The 20,114-nt window shown below is 34.3% G+C and overlaps 1 protein-coding gene across 2 annotated transcripts in view; it reads left to right on the top strand.

Moving 5' to 3' along the window:
• CDH12 (cadherin 12) overlaps nucleotides 1–15,361 on the top strand; it is a 130,464-nt gene extending 115,103 nt beyond the window's left edge. For both annotated transcript variants that reach the window (XM_042839732.1, XM_042839731.1), the window contains 4 exons: nucleotides 6,997–7,118; nucleotides 8,501–8,618; nucleotides 12,103–12,354; nucleotides 14,840–15,361. In XM_042839732.1, the coding sequence (XP_042695666.1) occupies nucleotides 6,997–7,118; nucleotides 8,501–8,618; nucleotides 12,103–12,354; nucleotides 14,840–15,339 (992 nt within the window). In that variant the 3' untranslated portion in view covers nucleotides 15,340–15,361. The remainder of the gene's footprint in view (nucleotides 1–6,996; nucleotides 7,119–8,500; nucleotides 8,619–12,102; nucleotides 12,355–14,839) is intronic.
• Nucleotides 15,362–20,114: the final 4,753 nt, after the last annotated feature.

The following is a 20,114-nucleotide window of genomic DNA, read 5'->3' as shown; positions in this document are numbered from 1 at the left end:
CCGATAAATATCATTTTCCCAGATTGACTATAAGGCTGCATGACATACAAATAGGCCTGTACAGTAATGGTTTTCTAGTAGTCCTCATGCAAGAACAATTCCTGCAGAAGCTGAAAAAACTTATCAACAAGAATGCCTGAAATCAGAAGAGAATGTATAGAGACCTTCCTCTGCATGTACACATTCATTTAATTCTCAGACAAGAATTACAGTGAAATAGAGTCATGAAAGCATGCTAATAATTTAGAGCACTAAATGAATCAACTTATGTGCTGTCTCTTTGATTTTGAATTTTCTCTCTGCCCAAAACTCTTTCTTCTTAACCACTTGTTTTCTATTACTGTATTGTTGGTTTTGTTTACTTTATTCCTTTATGCCTTCTCCCACAAAGCTTTTATTTGCAGATGAGAGCTCCCTTCTTCTCATGTATTAAGTAGCTCCAACTTTCTTCACTGTCATCCTGTGTAGCATTTGTAGCATTCTTCCTTCATGATCCTGCCAAATTGAAAGTCTGGTAGGCGTAAACCACTATTCGAATGAGAATTTTGGTCTTCTAGAAGATGTGTAAAGACACAGAAATCTTTCTTGGCACATAATAAGCTGTACAAAAGTATGCCTGGTATATTTCCTATTTGTTTTGTATTGTTTGTGTGTCCAGAAAAACAAATAACTTGTTTTCCTCAATGTATTTCTTGGCACTGAGATGTCACTTACAAATGCTTATAAATGTCTACACTCACCTAATATAATAACTCACTTAATATAAATATCAGCATTTACACATTTCTGAAGAGCAGATTCAAGAGAATGAAACCAGGCTCCTTTTGCTGGTGCCCAGTAACAGGACAAGCTGTAATAGGCACAAAGTGGAACGGGAAGTTCCATCTGAACATGAGAAAGAACTTCTTTGCATTGAGCTAAAAATAGAGCACTGGAACAGGCTGCCTAGAAAGGCTCTGGAAATATTCATGACCCACCTGGATGCTTTCCTGTCTAACCTGTTGTAGGGAACCTGCTTTAGCAGAGGGGTTGGATTCAGTGATCTCCAGAGGTCCCTTCAAACCCCTATGACTCTGTGATTCTATGATTCAATATGTAATCCATTCTATTAACTATTCTATTAACTATTATATATAGTTAATATATATATATATGTAGTTAATATAGAATATATTACTATTCTATTAACAAGACGGAGATATTGGAAGCAAAGAAAACATATATTAAAATAAAAATAGCTGTAGTTATCTCAAGGAGAGCTCATGGGATCACTACCTGAAGTCTGGAAAACTAACAGGGACACTAGCCAAATAAACACTTGAATTTTATCCTTAACTTGAGATAGAAATAGACTAGCAGAAGAAACTAAACTTTCACAAGTGATTGATTATATGGACTATAAGTATTTGCGTATACTGAAAGTCCAGAAGAACTGTACTTCATTTTCAGAGAAACTGAAAGGCTGTAGTGAAGAAGTCTTGTAATACTCTACATTTCAGTAACGCTTAATTATTTCTGGTGGATAAGGATCTCCTGAGAACTGTAAAATCTTTCTGCAATAAGGTTGCACTTTTAATAAACTTAATAGGAATCTGTTTATTATTACCTAGAGTAATTAAAGCTAGCTAAAATCTCCAAGTTTACATTTCTACATAATGTTATGCAACACTGAAGCAGGCAGTCTATGTTATGAAATTCCCAATTTCAACACCTCGTTAAGATTCTACACCTGAGACATACATGCGATTCATTTTAGCGTACATCAAAATATTTATAAAGCATTATCCATAGCAATACAAATAATTGCTGTACCTGTACTAGAGCAATATTGGATCATTTTGGAAGATTTTATGTATATTTTCTCAGAACTTTATATGCAGGTGTATAAGAAATTACACAGAAATAAACACCGGGTTTGAGAAATAGCAAAGAAGGCCAAAGAGAAGAGTAGGAGCGCATGAAATAAAAGAGGGAAAAAAATAATCTTTTGGGGAATTTTCTGCTACAATAAAGATGTGACCCATTTAGTGCTTATATAGAAACAGTGCAATAATCATCTCTTGTAGTAACAGGATGCTGAACAGCGCTTTGACATAGATCTGATTGCCAAGTGGTCCAATATTGCAAATGGCTGCACAAACTTGCCCCAGGACTTTAATTCTTATCTAAATATTTTCAACTCTTGTTGAGCACATATATTTAAAATAAAGAGATTTCAAACTACTAATAGCCATTTCAATTTCTGTTGATCATTTGCTAAAATACTTATTTTTCATTCTCAACACTTTTTTTTTTTTCCATGAAGGAACAAGAAAAAAACTTACAGATACCTCCAGTGCCCTTAGCCATGGGGTTTTCTAGTGGTTGCCCCCACTGGGCTTCTGTAGCTTCAGAATGAAACTCTGTAAGAATCACGGATTATACTTGTGTCAACTTTTTTTTTGTACAGTGTAGTAGTATTACAACTTCTAAGCAAAGAAATTAACTTTCAAACAAAAGCAAGCAGTTTAGATAGCTAAATATAGCAGCAGAGAATATATAAATGTAAATGCAGAATTGGATGTATCATTTAGACTTTTCTTACAAACTGATAATATTTTTTATTAGAAAAAAAAAAAAAGACATATTTTTTAAAGGAATATATTTCAGAAATGAGGCAGATGAGAATTGCCTTATGTAAATCAGTGTATCCTTTGTTGGTATGAGCTGTTACAGAGAAAAATAATTTCTTTTTTAAAAGTTTTTCTGTTTGGGAATTTGTAAATGGTTTTATGTCCAATGTCCTCTTTCTGCTTTAGTTATTTACTTTTTTTTTCTTTTTTTTGACACAGATATACTGCAACTATTCGTCCCTAAACTGGTCTTTTCATTCCTACTTATACCAAATGTGGTGTGGATTGGCAGCTTAACCAGAGGCCAAATTTTGTCCCTTAGCAACAAGTTGATAATGAAATTTGCTTGTTATAGGCGTGCTTGTGTCAGTTTGTGGATGTGAGAAATCCTGATTACCCTGAAAAAACATCATAAATTTTGCAAATGGACAAAAGTATCTGGCTCCATGTAGGGAAATCAGATATTGGAAGTTATTCTAGCCAAGTTATTGAGTGACCAGCTCTAACCACGTATCACTATATTGTTGTTTATTTTTTATTTCTAACCTGAAAAACTGACATATATCTGTTCCAAACACGATCTGTAAATCTGTCTTCAAATATCAGAACAACTACTCAGTGTGGAGTGATGGATGCCTACTGTCATATTTAGCACAAGACACCATAACCTTCTTTACCCTTGTTAAAGAAGCTCATCCTGAAGTAGAAATACTCATTTTTTGAAAGCGGATGACTCTTCTGCTAACATGCAGATGACACAGACATGAAGGCAGGAGAATGCAAAAGGTCTTTTACCCATCTGTTGAAATAAAAAGTCAGCCTCCATGTAGAACAAAGTACATGAACAGGAAGGGGATGTTTCAAACCCCTATTTTTTTCCCATTTCGTTCACCAGTTTCTCCTTACTTGAACTTCTTTTCTCTACTTTTCATTTTGGTTTTGTTTTTCTCCTAATGGTTTCTTCTCGTAGCTTCCATGCTTCCTGCTTTTGAACATTTTTGATTCCACAAACTCTGTCCAGAGTAATAAATTATACTTGTCTTGCATTTTTTCTTGTCACTTAGGCCAGCTGGCAGTGAGTAGTTTACTTCCATGCCACTGAACACTCTGGTCTTCCAAACAGGGTGGCAATGTGTAAATGGATTTGCTGAGTTGTCCTTCATTCATACTAACTCTCACTACGTGAAAGTGGATTACCTGAAAGACCACTAGTTTCCCCAGGCCAGAAGTGTGCCAAGAAGTTGTTGTAAGAATTTGATAGTATAAATAATCAGAGTTCAGTGCTCAGAAAGATCCACAGTGTCATGCTAAATTACCAAGAACGAAAATAGTGACTGTACTTGACAGAAGAAGAAATAGGTTAAGTTGTGTAACATCTTATTCCTGTAGAAATAATGCTAAAGAAATATGATCTTAAATTTCAAGACGATGTTTATCCTTTCCTGCATAACATAGCTGGGATTGAGATCTCCTCAGTGGTCAGCATCTGGGTTTTTTTTAGGTATCTTGCATTTTCAGTCTCATTCATTCACGTATTTTATAGGTTCTAGTCCTGTAATATCTTTGAACTATGAAGATGTTACCAGACCTTGGCACTCAAGCAAAAGAAGGAAGCAGTGTTGTCACTGTCTTACAGACAGGAAAAATGATGAAGAAAGAAACTAATTAATTTGCCTGTCATACAGATAGAATTGAAACCTGAAATCAGGTTCATAATTCCTATGCTAATGATAAACCGCTTGTCCTCTTCTGTGGTAATTTGAGTTTAAATGGCTTAAGTAGTTGGCCTGAGTGACTCATTCACTGTCACAAGTACACACATCACTACTATGCTCACAGGACTAAAAATGATTTGATTTTCAGACAAAGGGCAAACAAGACAAAACCAGAGAAGATTAAAGTAAACTTTGTGAAGTGCTTTTTTTTCCGTTTTGTTTTGTTTTGTTTTTTTATCCTTGTAAGCATCAAGTATTATGAGTCTTTGTATAGGAATCCAACGCTGTAACCAAACTTTTAGCAGTCTTCCTTTTTATACATGAGTAGTTACACAGATACCAGTGTAATCCAGCAAGAAAAAGAAACAAACACATAACAAGAAAGTAGCTCTATCTTTTGCTAAAGTGATCTTATTTTCATGTTTGATTATTGCCAACCATTTATGTAAGGAGACATTCTACCTTGCTACAATAGTTAGCAGTATAGTTATGCATACACTTTTCAAAGAATCTCAGAAAATAAGTTGCAAACTATCAGTGAGAAATAAATGCAAAAAGTGTGTGTATATTTGTGTATACTTCCAAAGCACGCTGCAGTGTTTAACTAATACCTTCCATGTATGTGATGCATGAATTTTGAATACATTCATTCTTGTATAGAGTTCTAAAAAGAAATGAACAAATGCCTATGCCTGTACTTTCACAACTGAATTTATTTCTAATATGTCTGCATAATGTATTGTAGACTCCTGCCATTCCATTCAGCTGTATCTTAGGACAAACGCACAGAACCTGAAGGAAAGCCTGGATTACTTTTTGGCAGTTACTGTGCTCTCTACATGGGTACTGCTAGCAGGGAGGTTTAGGATTTGTAGGTTTGATTTCTGCAAGCAACTTTAAACAAGATCTCCTCAGGACTTAGTTCATCTCTGTCCATATTGAGAGATGTGGTCCTACTTTCCATTGATCAAAACAGCCTCTTAGTACTTCTTTGTTTCCTGCTAGTACAGAGGAACCAGTTCAAATGCGAGGAAATGTTCCAGATTTCTTCTGGCTCTTTGGGCACCTGAAGAATCCCTGTCCTGTTCACAGCTGCTAGACCAAGTCCTATCCACATTCATACTCCACATAGCTTTTTTTACAGAGACCTTCTTCATGTGCTTGTGGTGACTTGAAAATGACTGAGCATTCAAAGAGCATGAAAACTGGTACTCAGATTTCTGTATAAATTAGATATTTTCACAGGAAAGAACTAAAAGTATTGTGAGATTCGGATAGTGTTTTTGTGGCTCTTTTTTTTGAGTTCAAGCTGAGCTTTTAGGATGGTCGGTCTATTCACTATATGTAAGCAAGTAAAGCATGCTTTTACTTGCAGCTGTTGTTGTTTAACTAGGAAATCATTTTGACCTTTTGGCTTTGACAGAGATTCCATGAAAACATTCAATTTAGTAGTTTCTAGGAACAAGAAATAATGTAAAATTTTAACAGTGCTACAATGAATTTCTTGGCAATGAGTTGCAATATATTGTTGACCTGCTAAAACTTTCCCTGCTGTTGGCTATAAACAATAGATGTGCAAATGTTTCTATGAATTACAGTTAGCGGTTAGCACAGACAATATAAATGGGCCATTTATACATGGAGATTCCAGAAAACTCTTCTTGTTCTTAGCCAAGACCCCACACTGTCATTCCTACACCACCATGCTTCAGGCATAGATTTCTTCAATAATTGACTGTTGTAGACAATGCAGTCATTGTCTCTCTTTAAAATTACAAGGGATAAGTACATTATCTTTTTGACTCACCAGCTAAACTGTTTTTATGTATCTGTTACCATCAGAGGTGTCTAAACATAAAATAAAAAGCAATTTTATCTGCTTTCAATTGAATTTATATTACTTTTTCATCAGACACTGAGCTCGCAGATAATCTTGTATATAAAATACTTCTAGTGACTAAATTATATCAGCTACGAAATTATGATTATCTGCATTAGAAAGACAATGAACAGACAGTAGTATGTATGATTTTTATCATTTGTTTTGCACAAAGTATTTGCTACTTGCAAATATTTATGCAATTAAGTAAGTATGACATAGCTTAATAATCTAACCATAAGTTGAATCCTATTTCTATGTATTTCACTGCTAAATTTTCCAGTGACTCTCTGGTTTTTAGCATTTATTTTTTCTTTATTTCATTTTCTCTCACTTTTCTCCACCTACTAAATACACTACTTACCTCCTTAATAACCTGAAGATGTAAACAGTGGATAAATAATATTAATTTTTTCTGTATTCCATTGTTGAAAACAGAATTCAGTTTTAATTCTTGGAAGTGTTTACCAAAGAATCCATGAAAATTGATCTGAGAAAAGTTTGCACCTAAAATTACAGGTGTAACTTCAAATTCTGTAAATCATGCTCTGACAAACATAATCATGTTGATTGATTCTTTACTCCATGAGCAATAATAGATCAAAGTCTGGTACAAAATGATAAGCTTGCTTCTGTTTTCTCCTGCATACAAATCAGAAATGAATATAAGGCAAGGATTTTTAGAAGTCTCCATACTGGTATAAAAAAATATTATGACATCTCATAGACACTGGAGATAAACAAACATAAATAACATTCTTTAATTCTTTTCTCCCATAAATTATTTTAGGTAACCCATTATTAACCAGCAAAGTCAACGTTGTAATAAACGTCCTGGATGTCAATGAGTTTCCTCCTGAAATTTCAGTTCCATATGAGACATCTGTATGTGAAAATGCCAAGCCAGGACAGGTATTTCAAATTACTGTTTTGCCTTTCCTTTTCTCATTGTTTATAACCATGAAAAATCATGGATTTCAGCAATTACATCATGTTTAGAATTATTTTGCAAATAAAATGCATTATAAGTATTCATCTTTTGGAATTCTGCTTTTTGACATTTATTTATGGTCCTTTTATTTTATGATCTCTGATTATATGGACCACAGTCACTTGGTACTCTGCAGGGAACAGAAAACAGGAGAAAGAAGCTCTTAATTTTAGACATTCAAATAGAGCTGCGAAATTACGGTCAAGGAAGTAAACACAACAGGCTGGATTACATAATTCTCTGTGTCCTATACACAGAAAAAGAACCCAGAATGCGAAAGTCAGTCCTTCTGAAAGCTTGCTTTTATAAACAGTTTCAAATATATACACAGCATGGAAAAACTTCTACAGATATAGAATGTTGTCCAAGACTTGTAACTTTGCCTGTTCAATTACGAGGTAACTATCAGCCATGGAAGGAATATATGCAGCCTGCTTTGTCATTAGTAAATTCTCTTTATATGTATGTAACACGTAATCAGCCTATGTGATGCTTTTATTATAGATATGTCTGTGACTTCATATAACATTCCTCTCTTTTTCACTTTTTTATTTCTTGCATGTTCCAGTTACTTCTCAGAAAACTTCAATTAGCTTCTTGTTTAATGGACAAAGCCATTAGTTTTTTCTCCTGACCCTAATAATAGAGAAGGTAATCTTTTACTGGGAAGGTGGAGATAGGCAGTAAACTGGCAATAATTATAAATATTTTGTTACATTTATAATTGCCAAAAATTTTTGGCATAAAAATCTAGATCAGTGGAAATCCTACTATGAAGTATCCTAACTGCACTGTCCTCATCTAAAATCTCGTAGATCCCCATCTACTCTGAGACTCAAAAGTTTATGTCCTAATACTCCATCATGCCTAGATGTTGCAGACCTTAAAAACCTCTCCACTTCATCTGAAGACGTAAAATCAGAGTGCAGTACTAGCATGTACTAGTCCTAGCAGTAATATTAGAAGTAACTGATAAAGTGAACCGTCTCTAATTAATTAACTTACTTGCAAACAATCACTAGCATTTTGATAAAAGGACAACTATTAGATGCTTCTTTTATTATTATAGGGGAAATTCTTCTGATTTTATTTCTATATGTGAAAACAAGACCTTCTGAGATATCACAAGATCTCTAGGGACTGTAGCATTCAGACCCCTTACCTCCACTGTCCAAACCATTAGAGGGATGAGAGTAATCCATAAGATTGCCCTTCACTTGTTCCAATTTTCTCTTTAACAAAATTATGTGTTCTAGAAGTCTTTAGTGAACTGACTTCAAAATTAATCTTAATCTGGTTTCAGGTAATACAGACTGTCACTGCCACAGACAAAGATTTGTCACCAGCTGGGCAAAGGTTTTCCTTCAGACTGTCACCTGAGGCTTCCAACAAACCAAATTTCACAATCCATGACTACAGAAGTAAGTTGCTTACCCATATACCTCTTTCAGAAAGCAGGCTGTGATTATAATGACAGTTATGATTGCTTTATATTCCAGGCATGCCCATAGAAATTTTATTTTATACATTTCTAATTGTTAATTATCTAGAACAGAAATTAATATAAATTCAGGTCTCACACCTCCTCCCATTTTCAGGGGCCAGGAATTGTCAGAACAACAAAGACTGGGATTTTCTCACAGGCTTGCAAAAACACTGCTACGTGTTCTATTACTTCCTTCAATCGTTCGGTTTATCAGGAAGAACTCATATATCAATACAGATTTATCTTTAAACAAAGCACTAATACTGCCTTGTTTAAAAACTTCTACTTTTCATACTGATTTCAAAACATGCAGCTATCATTCTTTCTGAAGGACGCGTAGTCCTATAGGAGAATTAGTTCTAAATATGAACAGTGTTGCTGCAATATAATATCCTACAACACTGAATAATTTGTGGATTTACATGATTAACTTCACTGATTTTTTTCCTTCACCTTTTTGTCACTACTTATAATATTACCTTTACTTTTCATTTGAAGCTTCCACTTAATGGCAAAAATCCAAACTCAAAACTTTTTTGTTACTTACTTTTCCCTACTTTTCCTTTTGATAGAGAAATCCTTTACTCCAGTTGACAGTCTATATTTTTATATAGAAATTAATAACCAGCATCAACTTTGCAATATTAGTTATGCTGTACTATGTTTCTTGATCATGTGGTACCTCCTCTGATCATATGACTGAAAATGCAACAACTGTAATTGAGGTAATGTGACTGATATAATGAGTAATGGTAAAAGCCATCAAACCTACTGCAAAGGCATAGCACCTAATCAGTTCCTTTATGAGTTAAGGAGATATGATTATATATGTTTATGCTTGCAAAGATCATGGAGTAGATCCTTCCGGAAGCTATATTAAGGCACGTGTGAGAAGAGGAGGTGATCCAAGGCAGCTAGCATGGCTTCACCAACGGTAAATTGTGCCTGACTAATTTCATGGCCTTCTAAGACAGAGTGGAGGGTGGAGGCATCAATGGCCAAGGGACGGGCAAATTATATTTTCTACTTCTATTTGTTTAAGACTTTTGAAAAGGTCCTACACTACATCCTTATCTCTAAATTGGAAATATGAATTTGAAGGGTGGACTAATCAGTGAATAAAGAACTCATGAGTGAATTCCATTAAGGTGCATCATAGATAGTTAAAACCAGCTTACAAGTGACCAGAGAATTTCATTTAACAATTTGTAAATACAGTATGTAATGAAAACATAATAATTCATAAAATTGCAGATATGAATAATATTAACTTATTAAATAAAAATGTGTACTTTTTAGCATTTTTTCAGAGGGCATTCGAGTACTTATTTTGAGACAGATTTCAACAAATATAAAGGAGAGTCTTGTAAAGTAATGAAATCCCCTTCTATTGTTGGAAGATTAGATCATTATTCTTCTGAAGTACTTAGCCTAAACAGTTTGACTTCAACATCTATTACTCTCTAAAAATGCTATAGCATTTCAACTTCTAACTATAGTTATGCCAAGCAAGGTTTAAATGTTTTGCATCATTTGTCCCATTAGACCCAATGGTGAATATTGCTTCTTCTTAATAATGCACTACAGTTGCTATTTTCCATTCTCTGCTTAACTATCTGTAGTACTTCTTTGGATAACTCAGCACAATTCGCTATCTTCTGCTCTTTGCTTGGCAATAACAGAGCATCGTTTTTTTTGCTACATCAAGTATACCTCTAGAAAACATAAATGTCATAATTTTTGAGTTTGAGATTGTGTTAGTATCAAGGAGGTACTTTGTGAGAGGAATTTTGGCTTTATTTAAGGAACTGATTCTGTTTATCACATTACGCTTTTACAGGTAAATATGTATACTAACATTTTTAAACACACCGAGAAGTCTAATAAGCAGTGCTGATCTATAATGATAAAATCATGGGTGTTGTGAAATAACACTAGATGTAATGTGTTTGTAGTGCATCTGAGGAGACCTGATAATGGGGGATATAAGACAGAAGGGATAGACTCTTCAGCAGGATCTGATAGGACAAGGGGAAATGGTTTCAAACTAAAGTAGGAGAGATTTATATTGAATAAAAGGAAGAAAAAAAGATTAAGATGAGAGTAGTGAAGCACTGGAATGTGTTTCCCTTGGAGGTGGTGGCTACCTTGTCCCTAGAGACATTCAAGGTCAGACTTTGAGCACTATGATCTAGCTGTAGGTGTTCCTATTCATTGCAGGGGAGTTGGACTAGATGACCTTTAATGGTCCTTTGTCAATTTAAATAATTCTATGATTCTAGAACAAATTTTTTCAGGCCTTTTACTCCCCAGAATATAATTTACTGTGAAGAGAGAAAGATAGTGTGCTAACTAAAGGCTCTATTAAAATAGACTGAAGAACCAGAAGCTGGTAAGATGAAGCTGGATTAATTTTTATGCAGTGCAGATGATGAAACAGAGAAAGAATAAGCTGAAGATGGAAGTTGGCTAGATTAAAACAATTTTGAAATACTTTGATTTTTCAAAGCTAATTGTCACTGAACTTGATATGTCTGTATGCCTGTTTGACAAAATAATGACATCTGAAATAAACATTCAGTCAGCCAGGTGCTCTCTGAATTGTAGCCATTCATAATGTACCTGATTTAGGCTTCTTTTCTTATTGTCCTTATTCAGAACTGCATAACTGTTGAATCCAGGGGCCTAATTTCTTCTACATACTGTAAATCCCCAAGAAGGGATAAAATTTATAACACAGACAGCAAATAATAATAAAGATAGACTAAAGTGTATGGATCAGATGGAAAAATGGTTACTGCTGCAGGCTACCTTCATTCAAATCTGACAGCTAATTGATTGCCTGTTAATTTTATTTCCTTTTTGTTTTCAATGTAATTCTTTTAATCTGCACATCATTTTCTTGCTGCTCTGTTTGATTCAAGAAAAGTTGTGATAACTGACTAGCTACTGGGAAGAAATTACAAAATATAATTTCTAGGAGCTCTGAACTCATTTGTGACTAATTGATGGAAAATGTACTGATTATAGTTCATTACAGTTCATTTCTGTACTCTTAATATGGCAAGAAGGTTGAAAGGGTTTTGTATTTTGCCAAAGCATCTTACTTTCTTTTTTTCAAAAGAAATTGAATGATTTAATGGAGTCTTGATCTAAATCCACCTGCAATTAGAGTCATTTGGAACACAGTCCTGGGCTGGAAACAGTATATTGTTTGGTTCTCTGCAAAAAGGAAATCCCTTAGCTACACTAATCAGAATACAATTCTTTTTGTAATGATAAGACAAGACAAATACATAAGAGCATGTCATTCACTGAGTTTCAGAAATGAAACAGCTTCCAGTAGTAAAGTTGATACAAACATCAAGAGTAAATTATGTGCACAATAAAAATCCTATAACGTCTCTCATGTTTTACAGACAACACAGCTGGGATTGAAACCAGGAGAAATGGCTACAGCAGGAGGCAGCAAGAGCTGTATTTTCTTCCAGTGGTAATAGAAGATAGCAGTTACCCTGTCCAGAGCAGTACAAACACAATGACTATCCGGGTTTGCAGATGTGATTCTGATGGTACCATCCTGTCCTGCAATGTGGAAGCAATCTTCTTGCCAGTAGGCCTCAGTACAGGAGCACTGATTGCAATCCTGTTGTGTATTGTTATACTTCTAGGTTAGTTCTCATTATACCCTTTCAAGTATGTTATTCTGACTCTCGTGTTAATTAATTTGTGTTCCCATTAGCTTAAACAAATGTTTTAAAAAAACAAAATGTGTGGATGTTCTTGAAAAAGGAAAAGAGGCTTTGGTTTTTAATAGCTCGCTTCATTCCAATCAATCCAGTAATACTACCTAGAAAAACTAATGTATAAATAATGAGAACACCAATGATGTGCATGACATAAAAGAATGGAATTTATATCTTTTTTTTCTGTAATAATGGCAAATTGATAAATCTTAAAGTTTCTTCAGGATTTTCATTATTGCAATCTTTAAAACTGTACTTGAAGTGATTCTTACTGAGCTCACTTCCACATAAGAAACAGTCAATATATTAACATCAGGAGTTATTTTATGCTATGCACAATGGACCATGAACTTACAATCATTGCAACACTGTTCTTTATTATATTACTTCAAAAATAGTACTTAGAACTCTATGATTTTTACGAAAGGCAGTTAGGAAATTAAAAAAATAAAATAAAATTACCAGTGTACTACTACTAGGTTTCTCATTGCCCAAACTATTGGCAATAAAACCACACCACAAAACAATTTCCTTTGAGTACAAAATCACAGATGGAATGCTCTTCTGGAGATTAACTAGCCCAGCATCCTTTTAGAGAATGGGTGCATTCAGCTGAGGCTTGACTGTAACTCAGGATAGATGCAACACTACTTCTCTGAGAAACATGATCCAGTGCTTAACCATTATGACAGGAAAAAACTCATATTTTAATGGAATTTCCTGTATTTCAGCTTTTGCCCATTGTCCATTGTCCTGTCACTAAGCTGAGAAGGCTCAAACTCCCTCTTCTTTACTGCTTTGTCAGGTATTTAAGCACACTGATCAAAGATCTCCCTGAGTCTTCTCTTCTACAGGCTGAATGTTTTCAGATTTCAGCTTGTTCTTCTATGTCAGATGCTCCAACCACTTAGTCATCTTTGTGACTCTTTGAAGGTTTTGCTACAGAAAGCCCATGTCTGTCTTTCACTGAGGAGCTGAAGCATGGACTCAGCACTACAGATATGGCCTCAGCAGTGCTGAGCAGAGGGGAAGAATCGTCTCCCTTGACTTGCTAGCAGCATTTTTCCTAATACAGCCCAAACTGCTGTTGGCCTTCTTTGCCTCAAAGGCACATTGTTGACTCATAGTGAACTTGCTACCCATCACCATCTGTCAAGATCAGATGTGAGACTCACTGGCTTGTAGTACCCTCAGTCATTCTTCTTGCCCCTTTTTAAGATAATGACGACAATTTCTTCAGTCCTCAGAAACTTCTCATAGTACAACATCTCAAATTTAATCTCCAATGGCCTTGTGATGTCAGTCATCTCCCTCACTACAGTTTACATCCTGTCAAGGTTACTGTCCATGTATGCATCCAATTTTTTTAAGTTTTCCTTAACCTTTTCCTCTTCCATCAGAATAAATTTTTCTGGCTCCAAATTTTCCCTCTGGTTTCAGGGATCTCTGTCTTATGAATAAAGACAGAGGCAAAGAAACCATTCAGCACATTTGCTTCTCCTGCCTTTGCTTGATTTCCTGCTCATTAAGATGAAACACCGTTGTGCTTGGAAGAGGTGATAGCTGAAAACCAACCAGATCTACAGGACTCCTTTTCCTTCCAGAAACGTATCACGTATCACAGGTCATTCTTCAAAATTCAGAGAGGCAAAAAAATGTACTCTATAAATAACTGAACTTAGACTTTTTTTTGTCCATCTCAGAAATTCCTATTTATTTATTTTTCTCTTCAACAATGCTTTGTTGTGGTTGTTGCTGTTTTGGTTTTCTATTCGTTTTGTTTTCTTGACAGGGTAAGCTGAGGTTTGCCGGGGTAAGTTTAGGTTGGATGTCAGAAAAAATTCTTTAGGGAAAGGGTAGTTAAGCACTGGAATAGGCTCCCCAGGGAGGTGGTTGAGTCATCATTCCTGAATGTGCTTAGAAAACATTTGGATGTGGTGGACGTATTTAGCAGAGGTTGTTAGAGTTAGGGTAGTATGGTTAGACTTGATGATCTTTTTAAGGTCTTTTCCAACCTGAGCAATTCTATGATTCTGTGATTCTATGATTCTATAATGTCAAAAATTGGGAATTTTTCTCTATTAAGCAATGGAACACATTTAAAAAAGAATCCCATCTCTCTGTATCTGAACTGAAAGTCCTATCCACCCCTACTTTTTGCATAAAGCAAGACAGTTTGTTACTTCCTTCACAGCAAGCACTAAAGAAAGTTAGATTCATACATCAAACAGCAAATGACTTTTTATTGGATAGAGCACTGCTGTTTTTATGATAATAGCAGGAGTCTATCTTCTGAGGAAAAAAAAATCCTTTTGATTGCTTGCAGCTTTCAAAGGAAGTATAATGATATATCATCAGAGTACCAAATTATTTCTATGCATGTCTTAACTTCAGTTTTCTGTCATTACAGTCATTGTAGTACTATATGTAGCACTACGGAGGCAGAAGAAAAAGGACACCCTGATGACCTCTAAAGAAGACATCAGAGATAATGTTATCCATTATGATGATGAAGGAGGTGGAGAGGAGGACACCCAAGCTTTCGACATTGGTGCTCTGAGGAATCCCAAAGTGATTGAAGATAACAAAATGCGCAGGGACATAAAACCAGACACCTTGCGTTTTCCACGTCAGAGACCACCAGTGGAAGACAACACAGACATAAGAGATTTCATTAATCAAAGGCTGCAGGAAAATGATGTTGATCCAACTGCACCCCCTTATGACTCCTTGGCAACCTATGCTTATGAAGGAAATGGGTCTGTTGCAGAGTCCCTCAGCTCTATAGAATCCCTTACTACAGAGGCAGACCAGGATTACGACTATCTGAGTGACTGGGGACCTCGTTTTAAGATCTTGGCAGACATGTTTGGAGAAGAAGAAAGTTATAACCCTGATAAAGTCACTTAAGAACAAATACATCAGTGAAATAAAAAGAAAAGCAAACCAACAACAAATAAAAAAGATAAACCTAAGCTTTATAATAGGACAGGATTCCTTTGATTATAAAAGACAGCAATTGTTTCCAGCAAGTTACTACGTTTATCATACTGTCAGTTTTTGTTTGATCTGCAAAGAAGAGATAAATCCTGTAATATACACAGTTTTTTGTTGTTCTTATTTTGTTACTCTGGAATTACACTGAGACAAGCTCAGGCCTACAAGGTACAGTTTGCTGACTGACTTAGAAAGAAGATAGCTTTCTGGCATCATGGTGGAAGAGTGGTAGCTTTTTCGTAATTCCACTAAAGTGCCTATTGAAACTTTTATCATTTAAGTGGTAAAGAGTCTGCTGTGATGGTGTTACAAAACTGAATGAGAATTGGACATGAACTTTAAGACAAGAAGCAATAGCAACATGCTGACTTCTTATCGAACAAAAATGGAGATAACTTCCCGGAGTATATCTAATGATTAAAACTAAGAGGGATGTACATTGTGTTCAGGCATTATATTTGTGGGTTTTTTTAAAGAAGAAAACACTATGTCAAGGCATTATATTTCTTCTTTTCACTGAAAATTGAAATTTAAAATGCTATTGCTGACTGAAGATGTAAAGCCAAAATTAAAAAGATTTTAGCATACATCAATGAATATTTAAAAGTTCATGAAAATATTTCATTTTTTTCCAGAATAATAAAAGATGAAAGCAGCTACTCCTTTACATGAAGGAAATTTCCCTTTTTTAAAATGTGACTATTGTTAGAAAATTAAATAGATATTTTTTTTTTTTTAATTTCTGTTTGTTTCTTTGTTTGTTTAGGAATATTGTTGTATTTTTAGTACCAAGTCCTTTTTTTTCCCTTGTAATTATCACTGAACTAGTACATGTAAAGAACTCCACATCCATTTTCTTTGCAACTAGTTTGTTCGTCTTTGGATACTGTAGAAATACATACTATAGAGATAATTATTTTTTCAACCAATCACCTGCTACAGTTCACCATTATATTTTAGTGTCAGACCCTTATTAAAAATTGAAATTCTTATTATGTGATTTTGTTCTTCATAAAATCATAGAGTGGTTTGAGTTGTAAGGGACCTTAAAATCACCTAGCTTCACCCTGTCTGACATTGGCAGGGACCCCTTCCACTGCAGACTGCTACAAAGACCAATCCAATCTGCTCTTGAACACTTCTATGAATCGGACATTCATGACTTCTCTGGGCAAGTTTTTGGTGCCTCACCATCCTCATATTAATAATTTCTTCCTAATATGTACTCTATTTTTTTTTGTTCAAAATCATGACACATTGTCCTAATGAAATCTATTCCTTGACAAAATATTAACAGACAGAACAAAAACATTAGACAGTATAATTCTCCACTTTTTATGTTCATACCCATTTATAAACATAGCTGTGCAAATAACAGAATTGCATATATTTGCAAGGCGCTGTGCCTTGGAAGAGCACTTGTAAACTATTTCATTTATTTTTTTTTTTTCTGAGGATTTAAGAAAAATACATTTTCTAAGACAATGGTTTACAGCCCCTGAAGTGTATGTATCCCTATATTCTCCTTCTAAAATCTCTGCCATGCTATACAATATGCTCAAGCTCTACTCATGATTACTGGCAGCGGCAAGGTGAACCTAAGTCTTTCAGGTCTACAACTTAGTTTTTGTGCCACTGAAGAATTAATAGCTACCAGATATACTTAGATCACATATCTGATTAACATACCCAAAGTACCCTCTACTCTTGTTGAAATGAAAAGGTATTACAAAGTTGTATAAATGACTCTTCCAATAAGACTTTAAAATTCATGTTGCTTAAATAAATTTAGAGTTATATGGCAAAATTGGACAGGGTTGCATTAAAATCACTGTCAGTGTAGATTATACCAGCAGAGAGCAGAGGTGTAACGCAGGACACAGTAACAGAAAATGTTTTGTATTGGTGGGCTTGTGTTTTTCTTTTTCATTATTAGTCAAGGTAGTTTATGTTCCTTGGATGACAAACTAAGGCAACAAAATATCTCACCAAACATTAGGGAAGCAGATGGATTAGCAAGGCCCATTTACTACCATAACAATTTTAGTTTTGAAGCTGCTCTTTTTAATTTTTGTGCATGATAGCATAGCAAGATCATCCACTGCAGAGTAGACCTCAAGCAGAACTCTCAAAAAAATGTTTACAAATGTGTAATCTTAAGATCAATTTCTGCTGTTTGTAACTGTATTAGTCCTTTACAAGTATTATGCAAGCAAAATCAATGAAAGTGATACTGAGTGAACAGGAAAGCTCTCAAAGAGCTCAGAGCATTTGCTGTGAGCAGGACAGTCTGTACGGAAACCTAACATCTAAAATGTAATTTAATCATGCTATTACACAAAGTTCAGATACAACAGTAGTTGCTTTATGCTGAATTACTGACAAATTGAATATCAAATACGTATTTTTGACATTCAAGAGCTTTGTAATTGAGATGTTTCAATCACGTAATTAAAAAGCCTCCAGGAAGATTAAAAAAAAAAAGGGTTATATAATTACAGATGCAGTTATGCTATAAAATCTTAATTAAAATATAAGACTTTTTTCAAAGGGTGATCAAACAATTTTAAATTAAAGAAGGTATTTTTTTTTGTAAACAGATCTATGAAACTAAGAAAAATCTTCACTTTATATTCACACATCATCTGGGACCCAATGGATTTGTGTTTTATTCCATGTTCAATCACTCTCTTTCTAAAAGATGCATGCCAGATTTTAAGACTTTGTTTTTTAAAAGGTAATTAAACAGATATGAAGTTTATAAGATTTAAATAAGATATCTGAGATGACATGAAGTCAGTGGGGCTAAGAACCCCAGTGCATTTGTGAATTGTACTAGGTATGCACTTTTGTTTTCAAGCACTGTAGCTTTGAAAAATCCCTAGAAAGACTTGTATAATCCGTATCTCACAGTTGTCTTTCTCTGGACTATGGAAAGAGCCATAAAATCTCATGTTGTATGAGTAGTGACAGGAAATTGTTTACAAAAAAGTTTAAAAGGCACTGAAGTGGTAGACTCAAGAAAAATGCTTTTCATTCTAATTTCCAAACATCAGATACTGGTGCACAAACATTTAGCATCATCTTAAATGTCTGAACAGTGCCCCCCTCAAAACACAAAACATTCTGTAAAATGCCTTCAAGGAATCTAGTTTGTAAGATTATATTGTGGACATACAGAACTGAAGACAAATTTATAACAATGCTTTGAAAGAAATCTTATGTAGGAAAAAAACTTTTGTGTCCTGAAAACATAAGGAGTTAGAATAGTTCAAACCATTTCATTGAACATAAAAGATTATTAGTACATGGATTTAAGTGTGCTACCTCACAAATCTGAAAATACTGTTATTCTTGAAATGCAGATTTACAATATTGTGAGATAACAAAGATTTGGAAAGCAATGACAGTAGACAATGTCTGTGGCACAAAGGTCTGTTTGAATATTTTATACTTCCAAAATTTTTACTTATACAAATTTTATAAGTTTGCTCTGAATTTTGCTGTTTGAAAATAGAATTAGTTGATGAGGATTTACTCTGAGTTATGAAAGCAAAGTTCATTATTATGGAGCAAAGAACAACAAATGATTCAAAATATTATGGATAATATTATTCTAGACAATACTCTGCAAATGTTTTTCCCTTAACAATAAGATGTCAATTTCCAGATAAACACAACTGATCTTTCACAGAATTAAAAAATATCATTTAGCCAATGCAATACTTAAATTTCTCTCCACTACCATTTTGAAAGAGTTCTTATGACTGTGTTGTATTAAGTAACAAAATGCTATTAAGTGAATACAGAAAGAAAATACAATAATATTTTGGTTTGCTGGCATTTCATATGATGTTAGTGACTGTTTTATTTGCTGAGATTTGAGATTTGAGCTTGTAAGTTATTTACTATTGTCATTTTTTTTAAAAATCATTATTAACATTCCAATCCTGTGTGTATAGAAATATTTTTGAGCTTTACTAAACTTTGTAAAACAAATAATGAAATAAGCCCTAAAACAACCTTATGGAAGTGACATTAACTGTAAATGAAAATCAAACTTTATATTAAACCCTTCCAAACCTTCTCCTAATGGGAAATCTATAACAACCTGATTCCTTTTCTCTTCTCATTTAAATCAAGACAGAACAGGAGGAACATTTGCTAGTTTCAGCAAAATTAAGATAAGCTGTTGGTTGTTGATGATTGTTGTTTGTTTGTTTGTTGATATTCTGTTTGCTTCAATTATAAACCTCTGCAAAACTGCAATGATAAACACTTTTGGAAAAAAAAAAAAAAAAAATGTGGAGTTTACAAAAATCTATGTGCAAAAGAGTACATGATTATTAAGCCAAAACTGGAAAATGTAGCCAGCATGCTCCACAGGAAATGTTAGAATGAAATCAAGGCACTCTGCATACTGCCTTTGTCCATGCTAATGCTGAGACATTCGTAGGCATGTTTTCACTGAAAACATGTATATATTAATTATATTAATTATTAGTTATGATATTTTATTGAAAAAATGATACAAAATTATGTCAGTCTATTTGAGCAACTCTAGGCACAGGAACAGGAACTACACTTTCAACAAGAGATATGTTTTTTAAAAAACACATGGATTTCCTCAAGCATGGATGTAAAGCTTCTAAATTTAAATATGACACACAGGACAAACAAATGTGAAG

The sequence above is a fragment of the Centrocercus urophasianus genome, unplaced genomic scaffold (assembly GCF_019232065.1).
Source record: "Centrocercus urophasianus isolate 14NV4802_14NV808 unplaced genomic scaffold, USGS_Curo_1.0 seq_11, whole genome shotgun sequence".
NCBI lineage: Eukaryota > Metazoa > Chordata > Aves > Galliformes > Phasianidae > Centrocercus > Centrocercus urophasianus.
Note: the sequence above shows the minus strand (reverse complement) of the source record. Positions and strands in the feature narration are given on the sequence as shown.